The following is an 11,492-nucleotide window of genomic DNA, read 5'->3' as shown; positions in this document are numbered from 1 at the left end:
ATTAAATGCACAATTTGGAAGAATACAAGGATTTCAAGGATCTAATTTTTTGGTGCTGCTTTAAGATAAATGCAGATTAATATTTTGTTACATACAATGGCTTTCGCAAACAGCCATGTCACTCAAATACTCCTGGGAGGATTTCAACAACACTCAACATGGTTAAGACTTGCACACTAAAACAATAAACAAACAAACAAAAAAGAAAACGTATCAGTGATGGAAAATGTTCAGCTAAACAGCAGTTTCAGTTTTGCAGTATTGTGTTACCTCTGAGATGGAAAGAATATGAGCATATATATTTTAGTGTGTGAGGACTAACATCAGCTGATGAAGTTCCCGCCGTTTAAAGGCATCAGTGTTACAAGAGACAAGAGGAAGATGTAATCATATTTTGAGTGGTTATTAGGAAGTTATAACAGTACAAAAAATGTAGTGGAAAAAGTCTCCATGATTTGCCTGCAGACTGTAACCTAGAACACGTGTCTCTAATGTGAAGGAACAGACATGCCCTTCCTTACTGTTAATCTATCGTCTTTATAATCTCACATATGCTCATGGAGAAGGACATGATCACATAACTCATCCTGAAGAGAATACCTGTGTGTGTGTGTGTGTGTGTGTGTGTGTGTGTGTGTGTGTGTGTTTGTGCAAACAGGTTGTGTAAGGGTTGGGTCATCACGTTTTGTTAACATCGTGGCCAGTTTGAAATACTAATGTGGATTTTCAAAACCTTCAAGCAAAGTTCACCAAAAGGACAATTCTTCGCAGAACACAAACTGCACACGTGGGAAATCAACAAGCAGATTTCATACAAGTTACACTCAGCCAGTGAGCATCAAACCTTTCATATTAGTGATAAACATTTTTACAGTGTTCAGCCATGAATACTTCTCATGATCAAAACCTTCCTAGGCAATCAGTAGAAAATTCAGTCAGAGAGCAGAGACCACAGATCATCATCAACATTACCCAAATACACCTCCTCACACCACCACACCACCGCAACTTTCTATTGGTTGTTTGTTGAAGATACCTTCACACAACCACATCCTGAATCAACATGCACACATACCTACAGCAATTCTTATCACAGTCACGACACATGTCCCCACACACACACACACACACACACACACACACACACACACACACACACACACACACACACAGCAATTCTTATCACAGTCACAACTAAGGTGACCATTCATGTCCAGACAGTCCGGCTTTCAAGCCCTTTGTCACACACACACAGACAAACACAAACACACACACACACACACACACACACACACACACACACACACACACACACACACACACACACACACACACACACACACTAGCGCAGGTCGATGCAGTGGTGTTGGGCTCTAGCTGAAGAGCTTGATGAAGCAGCCCTGGCAGTATGGCTTGTCGTTCTGCTCCTTGAAGGTGCCCTTGTTGAGCTGCTTGAGGCAGAAGGCGCAGACGAAGTGCTCGGGGTGGAACTTCTTGGCCATGGCGCTGATGCAGCGACCCGTGATGGGCTTCTGGCAGCCTGAGCACAGCGAGCCGCGCCGATCGTGGTAGTGCACCTCACAGAATGGCTGCCCGTCGTGCTCGAAAAAACTCCCGTGGACGAAGGGCGTGAAACACTCCTGCTGGACAACAACAATAACAACAACAAGATAGACAACACATGGCTCATTCATGTTAATTCATTTGGCAATTATTATGTCAAGGGCCAGTTTCCCCAGAGCAACTTAGGGCACAATGGAGGCAGCCAGGAATCAAACCCACAACTACTGCATGCTAGCCCAGCTCCTTAACCACTACACTACTGCATGCTAGCCCAGCTCCTTAACCACTACACTACTGCATGCTAGCCCAGCTCCTTAACCACTACACTACTGCATGCTAGCCCAGCTCCTTAACCACTACACTACTGCATGCTAGCCCAGCTCCTTAGCCACTACACTACTGCATGCTAGCCCAGCTCCTTAACCACTACACTACTGCATGCTAGCACAGCTCCTTAGCCACTACACTACTACTGCATGCTAGCCCAGCTCCTTAGCCACTACACTACTACTGCATGCTAGCCCAGCTCCTTAACCACTACACTACTGCATGCTAGCACAGCTCCTTAGCCACTACACTACTACTGCATGCTAGCACAGCTCCTTAACCACTACACTACTGCATGCTAGCACAGCTCCTTAGCCACTACACTACTACTGCATGCTAGCCCAGCTCCTTAACCACTAGAGGCAGCCGTGGCCTACTGGTTAGCGCTTCGGACTTGTAACCGGAGGGTTGCCGGTTCGAACCCCGACCAGTAGGCATGGCTGAAGTGCCCTTGAGCAAGGGGCATAACATGGCTGAAGTGCCCTTGAGCAAGGCACCTAACCCCTCACTGCTCCCCGAGTGCCTCTGTTGTTGCAGGCAGCTCACTGCGCTGGGATTAGTGTGTGTGTGCTGAGTGTGTTTCACTAATTTACGGATTGGGATAAATGCAGAGACCAAATTTCCCTCACGGGATCAAAAGAGTATTAATACTTAAACCCACACACACACACCAACACCAACATACACACACCCACCCTGCAGACGAAGCACTCTGGGTGCCACAGACAGCTCAGCGCTGAGATGTAGTTGTCCAGGATGGCGCGGGCACAGCCTCCACACTTGGGCGCAAACAGGTCAAAGTAGTCCTTCCGACAGTACGCCTTTCCATCCTTCTCATGGAAGCCTGTGGCACACACACACACACACATGTAGACAAACACAAACACGTGTACAAACACACACACATGTATATAGACACACACATGTAGACAAACACAAACACGTGTACAAACACACACACATGTATATAGACACACACATGTAGGCGAACGCACACACGCACACACACACACAGACACACACGTGTAGACGAAAACAAACGTAAACACACACACACGTGGACATGTGTATAGACACACACATGTAGGCGAACGCACACACACAGACACACACGTGTAGGCGAAAACAAACGTAAACACACATACACATACTGTATGACACTTGACTTGGTCATCGCTTATTACTGGCCTCAGACACTGTGTTAAGGGCTCAGTCTGCTGGAATGGGAAACACTGACCTTCAGGCCCAAAGAAAGATCCACAGTGTGCACAGAAGAAATGCTCTGGATGCCACGTCCGGTCCAGGGCAGTTACCACTTTCTGTGACAAACATGTTTTAGCAAGTGTATTAGCAAAAATCACTATGAATGTACTGTAACTGTGTGCATTTTTTGTGAGTGTGTGTGTCTTATGTGTGTGTGTGTGTGTGTGTGTGTGTGTGTGTGTGTGTGTGTGGTTATTTGTGAGCGAGAGGATGCGTATGTGTGTGTGTCTTAATGTATGTACAATATGCGTATGGATATATGTATTTGTGTGTGTGTGTGTGTGTGGTTCTTACATCCAATATGGGTCCGTTACAGTAATTACAGCGGGGGGAGAAGAGGTGGTGGTAGTCTCTCTCACAGTAGGGCAACCCGTCGCGCTCAAAGAAGTTTCTGGAACCGATCTCCTCCTGACAGTGTGTGCACACAAAGTGCTCTGGGTGCCACGTGCGACCCATGGCTGTCACCAACTGCAGAACACACATGACATATGTAACATTTCATACACGTACGGCCCATGGCTGTCACCAACTGCAAAACACACATAATATATGTAACATTTCATACACGTGCAGCTAGACAACCTTAAACAAGACAAAAGGCAGAATGAAGACACAAACACACCATGGTTTGGAACCATTGACAAAAAAATCTTTAAACTTTACATATTTTTCCACAATATTCCACAATATATATGAATCAATATATGTGTTGATTCATATGGCAACATACTATATGTCTCAAGGCTTGAACTTGAACCACTTGACATTCACGCAACAAGCTGGTGTTCAAATAATCTGATCATGTCCTTCACTGGAAGTTATTTGGCTTGGTAAATCATGTTCCTGCTCACAAGCTGATTTACTGAGCACCAGCGCCCTCACCTGGCCAATGATGGGCTTGCAGCAGGCCCCACAGGTACCCTTGGCCACGGTCTGCACCCCGAGTTTGTTGAGGTCCGACTGCAGGCTGCCCAGCATGGTGTCCAGCTTATTACCCTGCGGATGGGAGCCCTTCCCCTGGGCCATAATCTACACAGCACAGGAAGTCAGGGTCACAAAACAGGAAGCCCAGAACCAGACACACACACAAACACATGCACAAAAAATCAGACATACACACACACACACACACACACACACACAGATACTGGACATGCAGCTGTGCATACAAACACGGATAATACAATACGTAAACAAGCCATCAGCAATCTGAGCCATGTGTTTGAGTTCACTGCTCGTTAGATGAGGTCATTGGGGCAGATTGCAAACATGCAGCCATTTGTCAGTTATATAAAACAAACATTCCATCACACATGTTAAACTCCTTCACAAGTCCACATCAGCAACTGACTTTCTGTTTGGAAAATCAGTTTGAACCTTTGCCTACTGTTAATCAGTCAAATATCTACATGCAAACAAAAAAAACATTTAAAAAATCCTTCAGTTTCCTGTAATGGACACTGTCCATCTGTGGTAACCTGATTCTTTTTCAAGCAGAAAGGTCAAAGGTCAAGACTGCCTGATCTTCCTGCCCACTTCACCCAGCCCCTTTGGCACAGGGATCCACACAGAGGCCAGCACTCACGTACGTGCACACACACACACACACACACACACACACACACACACACACACACACACACAGGCAACAGTACCCCTTCACTCATACCACCAGCTTGGGTGGACACATTAGTAACCTTTAAACACACTGAGTTAAAGGTGCTCTAAGTGATATTGGGTAATGTCACTTCTGTTGACGTTCAAACAAAACAGAGAGCTAGCTCGCCCCTCCCTCCCTCATTTGAAACTCGCGTGTTCCATATTGCTGTGTTCCATTTGTCTACTCGAGTTGGTCACAGAGTTGTTTTCCTGAGCTACTAACAGTAAGTTGCAAATGGAATGCCCCTGAAGTTGTATCTTGACATGTCAGCTCGTTGGAGCCCAGAGTATCCCGAGTTCGGAATTCCAAGTTGGCTGCCCTTATTTACAGTAAATAAGAGCCATAGATACGCTCTGTTTATTAGCAGTTCTGTCTGGTTTGTGTCTCATTAAATCAGTCGTAGTAGACAATAGTGTCCAGCCTCTATCTGTCACTATGTTGCTGTGATGTTTGTTTGTGTAGAATACTGGGTAATGCTTTGTTACAAACTGGTACTGCTATATCCGGTAACAACTGCTAACAACAGAAAATTTCACGAAAACAAACGTCAGCATTTTGCTCTAACTCAGCGTGCTTAAAGTGCTCATGCTGGACATTAGTGATCCGCAGAACCAGCGGGTCTTAACTGAGCTCCACTCCTGCATGGGAGGGAAGAGGGGGTCATACTCCGTCTGGCTCCCCACCGACACCAGCTGTCTGGGGGCAGGCGCGGGAGGAGGAGGGGTGGGCTCTCTGGGTGGAGGGGCCTGCACCGGAGGAGGCGGAGGGCGTGAGGTAGGTTTGGGGGCAGGGGGCTCCACGGGCACAGAGGCCGGAGGGGTCGGGGGCATTGGGGGGGTCGGGGGTCTCCGCTGGACTGGAGGGGGTGAGGGGGGCTCCACTTTTTTAACGAGAGGTTCCACCGGGGGTGGTGCTGGTTCCTGCTGCGGAGGTGGAGGGGAGGGGGCAGGTGGGGGTGGTGGTGGCAGGGGCGGGGGGACCTGCTTGACTGGGGGGGGCCTCTTGGGCTCCTCACGGCGAGGGGTGGGGGGCGAGAGGGGGGGAGGGATAACCTTCCGCTGAGGGAGCGGAGAATCAGGAGGAATGATAATCTAGAGGAAGAGGAGAGATGGAGGGAGGAAGAGGGGGAGGAAGAGGAGATGGAGGGATGAAGAGGGGGAGGAGAGAAGGAGGAGGAAGAGGAGAGCAGGAAAGGAATGGAAAGATTATCATCAGAACAAGACCAAAAGTTCAAAAGAAACACTGAAAACAGGACAGAACAATGAAAGCAGTTAGAAATGAAAGTAGCTCTATAATGATGATGACGACCTGATGGATCTGGTGTTACAATCTTTTCCTCTCTATCTCTACTTCCTTTCTATCTCTCTTTTCTCTCCATCTCTCTGTCCACTCCTCTGTCCATCCCAACATACCCCTTTCCTACCTCCTCCACTACTACCCAGATAGCAATTTCCTTTGGGCCGGATCCGCATAAAAGCCTTTAGATCCGCCTGTAGCGGACATACGGTATCTGACTGTGGGCCAGGTCTGCTCCTGATCCAGGTGTCAGCTCTGCTAGCAATGCTGTTTTATCACCGGTTTACAGATTTGTCCCAGGTCCGATTTCCGCAACTCAACTGGAAGTCAGGAGATGCGTTTAAAATACAAAACACTGATTTGGCCCAAACCTGTGATAATGGATATGAGCCGAAGGACCATTTTTCACAGCAGACCCAGGTGGTAATGATATTAATTAAGGTGCTGATTCTGCTAAATTGACTGTCCTTTCCCTACTTCATTTGTCAACTGGCTGCTAAAAAAAAAAGGCATTTTGAATGGCACAAATTTAGAGACCATGGGGTGCACTATGTTCCCATGGTCACTTCATTTCTACAGTAAGGCTGGAAAAGAAGATATAGTTGGCTCAATATTGATCATATGCTCGTTTCATTATTTTTATTATTACCTAGCAGTGGTAAAAGTAGTCAATTGTTGTTTGTGTCAGATCAAACAGTGCTATGAGACAACCCCATATTCTTGCCACGCATGCAGAAGTCCAAGCAGTAACGTTAATCAAGGATCTTTGGTTTGCTCACTATCAATCTTTTGACATGATTTGCCAGCCTGGGGTTGGACTAGGACAGGCCAACTTTTCAAGGTAGTATCTGCTTTTTATCTCTGTTGGTTTATTCAGAGACAACAACAAGCAACCGAACGATTGATAACTTTACTATTATTTTCCAGCAACAACAACTAGCTTAACTTAAGCAAAACAGCCATCACAATAACTATTTTGGAAAAACAGTGATAACGCTTAACAGGATCACTGATGATAAAAAAAACGAGTGTAATTGTGACTTAGCCTATTTGCAAAAAAAGGAATAAATGGTTGATGTTTATTTTGTGTTGTTTCAGATTGACCATGGAGATGACTAAGGAAGACAGCCTGAATATTGATGGGAACAGTGGAATAACACGACTTAAACTTTGTCTGGGATTGCACTTCTACAGCCAGGTTGTTGAATAAAAAAAATAATAAGACACTTATGTGTAAAGTTTTTTTACCCCCCTTGTGTTTGTAGCCTAGCTTATGTTTATCAGTTGAGCTGTTGGGAAAACGTTACGAACTTTAGCCTGGGTGAACCTATAACTAACCTGTTAGCAAATGTGTAGCAAACAGATTTTTCAGGATAATTAGCCCTAATTACCAATCACATTTCACATGTTAAATAAAGCCGGCTGATGTCTGATAAACGGGTCCGTACCACACACAATAAACGGACCCGTATTGCATATGATAAACAGAACTGGAACATGTCAGTAACACAGACAACCATACGGAACTGGGCCAGTCTTAGCCCTTATTGGTACCAGATCTGTCAAACGGATCCAGACCAATTTTGGACCGATGTGCGTTTGGACGCCGGATCAGGTCCATTATGCAGATCCATGCTGGACGTTGTGGTAGGTGTGGCCCAGTTCCGTCCCAGTGTATGTTTGCTATCTGGGTACCTTTTTCCTCTTTTGACCTCCTCTCTCTCTCTCTCTCTCTCTTCTCTCTCTCCTCTACCTTATCCTCATCTGGTGCAGTCCTCTTACAAGTGTTTGAGGTTGTGATCACACCTCAATTCCTCCCTGTTTCTCTCCTCACTCTCTCACTCTCTTCCACTCTCTTCCACTCTCTCCATCTTTCTTTCTCTCCCTCCTCCCATGCTCCCCTCCCTCTCTCTCCCTCTCCCTCTCTCTCTCTCTCTCTCTCTCTCTCTCTCTCTCTCCCTCCTCCTCTACCTTGTCTACGTCTGGACCGTTGCGCTCCTCTCGCGAACGCTTGGGGTTGTTCATGACGATCACGCCCTCTGTGAGCCATTCGTCGGGCTGCTTGCGCGGCCGCTCCTTGCGGCTGATGCCCAGCTTGCCCTGCAGCTCCTCGATGAGCCGGTCCTGTGAGTTGCTCTTGTGGTAGATGAGTGGCCCCATCTTACGCCGTGGATGGTTCTCTCGGTACATGGGGTGCACGTTGGGCGTCTCCTTCGTACGCCTGATCACAGACTTGAGCTGATCGGGAAGGAGAGAAGCTGTGAGGGTTCAGAGGGTGATTCAAGCGTAGCGCAGTCCAAGCCAACGTCAACGCAAGCCAATCACAGTGAGTTCCAATCCAGGGGCGAGCCAATCAAAGTGCATTTCACTTCAGCACAAGCCAATCACAGCGCTTTCCAATTCAGTATGAGCCAATCACATAGCAGCACATTCTTTTAAAAGCCAATCATAGCACACTCCACTCCTGTGAAAGCCCATCATGCTACAGCTTAGTCCACTCCAGTCCAGTCCATACTCTTATGGGCCAATCAGAAATGCATTCTACTTCAGCATTAGCCAATCATAGCACACTTTATCCAGCATAAGCCAATGGCTGTGCAGCTTAGACCACGCAGTTAAACTGAACAAAGTGTAACAGGTGAATTAAGCAACACACACATGCAAACTCACAAACAAAAGCTGGATCAAGATCTACAAACTTTAAGTAAAGTGTCCAAAACAACATCAATCAATGATACTTCAACTTCAACAAATGTTGTTACTCCTTAAAGTGTTAAGTGGGATCTGTGATTTAGTGCTAAACACACATGTTGGGAATCTGGGAGAATGAGGAGGAAAATTGTCCTCACAATCCTCCTTCATGTATGAAATGTGTGTCTTTCCATGAGTATAAACACAGACTATAAGACTCAATATACATCCAGACCATAAGACTCTATATACACCCAGACCATAAGACTCAATATACACCCAGACCATAAGACTCAATATACACCAGACCATAGGACTCAATATGCACCCAGACCATAAGACTCAATATGCACCCAGACCATAAGACTCAATATACTGTACACCCAGACCATAAGACTCGATATACACCCAGACCATGAGACTCAATATACACCCAGACCAAAAGACTCCATATGCACCCAGACCATAAGACTCAATATACACCCAGACCATAGGACTCAATATGCACCCAGACCATAAGACTCCATATACACCCAGACCATAAGAGACTCAATATGCACCCAGACCATAAGACTCAATATACACCCAGACCATGAGACTCAATATGCACCCAGACCATGAGACTCAATATACACCCAGACCATGAGACTCAATATACACCCAGACCATGAGACTCAATATGCACCCAGACCATGAGACTCAATATGCACCCAGACCATAAGACTCAATATACTGTACACCCAGACCATAAGACTCAATATACACCCAGACCATAAGACTCAATATACACCCAGACCATGAGACTCAATATACACCCAGACCAAAAGACTCCATATGCACCCAGACCATAAGACTCAATATACACCCAGACCATAGGACTCAATATGCACCCAGACCATAAGACTCCATATACACCCAGACCATAAGAGACTCAATATGCACCCAGACCATAAGACTCAATATACACCCAGACCATGAGACTCAATATGCACCCAGACCATGAGACTCAATATACACCCAGACCATGAGACTCAATATACACCCAGACCATGAGACTCAATATGCACCCAGACCATGAGACTCAATATGCACCCAGACCATAAGGGACAAGCAGCACATCCTCAGGGTGGAGGCCTGAATCTGCAGCCGGGACTCATAAGTCACAACTCTGACTGATGTGTGTGTGTTACACTTCAGTTGCTGTTAACTGTTGAGTTGATGAGCTCTTGTGCATATAGCCCCACCTATTACACTCATCACTCATCATGACATCTAGAGGTGACCACTTCTCCAAACCCAGCTACACTCCAAACCCAACTCCACTCCAAATCCAACTACACTTCAAACCCAACTACACTCCAAATCCAACTACACTCCAAACCCAACTACACTCCAAACCCAACTACACTCCAAACCCAACTACTCTCCAAACCCAATGACTCTCCAAACCCAACTACACTCCAAACCCAATGACTCTCCAAACCCAACTACACTCCAAACCCAACTACACTCCAAACCCAATGACTCTCCAAACCCAACTACACTACACTACACTACACTACACTGCACTGTCACACACCAGAGGTGTACTGCTGGGTTACTCTACACACCAGCCCAAAGGCAGTCAACAGATGCCAATGCCAGTCAGTCGGCAGCTATCAGTCGGCAGTTGCCAGGCGGTAGTTGCCAGTGGTCATGCAGCAGGCAGTGTGCGGTAAGCCCTGTGGGTGGCATGTCGTACGTGTCCGGAGGCGGAGACTCGGTCCAGCGTGAGAGGCTGCATGGGGTAGAGGTCAAACTGGCCGTCGGGCGTGCCGGGGCAGGAGGACGTTGGCGTGAGCGACTCGTCCATCCAGCTGGCCTCGGTCAGCGGAGTCATGGAGCCGTCGGCGCCGTCGTACACCATCTTCAGCTCCATCTCCGCCCAGTCCAGGTCACTGCGTGCGTCCGACTGGTAGTCCAGTCCTCCGTCGCCCAGCTCCGACTCCGTTGGCAACGACTGCGACAGCTGGGTGTCGGGTCGCACGTCCCGCCGGTCCATCGGCATGATGGGCTCCTCGAACACTTCCTGTGGTGGTTCAGCACTAAGCTTGGACCCCTGCATTGCCGACATCAGAGCCTCGTTCTCAGGTTTGGTAGAGAAGCTCATGGACAGCAGCTTGTCCAGGGCCTCGTCCAGTGAGGGCTGCGCCTCCTCGTGCCGCTGCGAGGATGCGTGAGGCTGGGGTTGGCCTGCCGCCTCGGGGGGATCCCCTGGAGGGTTGGAGCTCTTAGAGGAGGGCAGCGAGGAGAGAGAGAGAGATGGAAGGAGAGAGAAGGAGGAGAGGACAGGAGATTCAACAACAGGAGCTGCGAGAGGAGGTGCAGGAGCAGGAGCAGGAGACTTTGAGACAGGAGGGGTGAGGCTTCTGGGGGAAGGGGAGAGGCCGTTGACTGCAGGGAGGACCAGGGGACTCCATCGCTCGGGGGAGGGGGGGGGCTTTTTCGGGGAGGGGATGGGGCTAGGGGACTTGGTGATGGGGGCCGGGGCCAGGGTGGAGAGGGAGCTGAAGGGCTCCAGCTTCAGGTGGGGGCTGGAGGAGGCGGGGGAAGGGGTGCCAGTTTTGGGAGGGGTGGGGGCGGCACTGCCGGCATGCGTGGGGGTGTGGGCGGGCGAGGAGGCCACCGTCTGGGTGAGCACCACCAGTGGGTC

The 11,492-nt window shown here is 48.1% G+C and overlaps 1 protein-coding gene across 1 annotated transcript in view; it reads right to left on the bottom strand.

Annotated features, from left to right (window-relative positions):
* Nucleotides 1-6: 6 nt before the first annotated feature.
* Nucleotides 7-11,492, bottom strand: part of pxnb (paxillin b) — a 28,246-nt gene continuing 16,760 nt past the window's right edge. The window contains exons 7-14 of the mRNA XM_048244549.1: nucleotides 10,542-11,492; nucleotides 8,081-8,347; nucleotides 5,440-5,904; nucleotides 4,036-4,182; nucleotides 3,448-3,621; nucleotides 3,128-3,209; nucleotides 2,586-2,734; nucleotides 7-1,640 (exon numbers count right to left, since the gene is read on the bottom strand). The exon at nucleotides 10,542-11,492 is cut by the window's right edge and continues 357 nt beyond it. Of these exons, the coding sequence (XP_048100506.1) occupies nucleotides 1,374-1,640; nucleotides 2,586-2,734; nucleotides 3,128-3,209; nucleotides 3,448-3,621; nucleotides 4,036-4,182; nucleotides 5,440-5,904; nucleotides 8,081-8,347; nucleotides 10,542-11,492 (2,502 nt within the window). The 3' untranslated portion in view covers nucleotides 7-1,373. The remainder of the gene's footprint in view (nucleotides 1,641-2,585; nucleotides 2,735-3,127; nucleotides 3,210-3,447; nucleotides 3,622-4,035; nucleotides 4,183-5,439; nucleotides 5,905-8,080; nucleotides 8,348-10,541) is intronic.

This window comes from Alosa alosa, chromosome 5, assembly GCF_017589495.1.
Source record: "Alosa alosa isolate M-15738 ecotype Scorff River chromosome 5, AALO_Geno_1.1, whole genome shotgun sequence".
Lineage (NCBI taxonomy): Eukaryota > Metazoa > Chordata > Actinopteri > Clupeiformes > Clupeidae > Alosa > Alosa alosa.
This window is presented reverse-complemented; position numbering and strand designations above follow the sequence as displayed.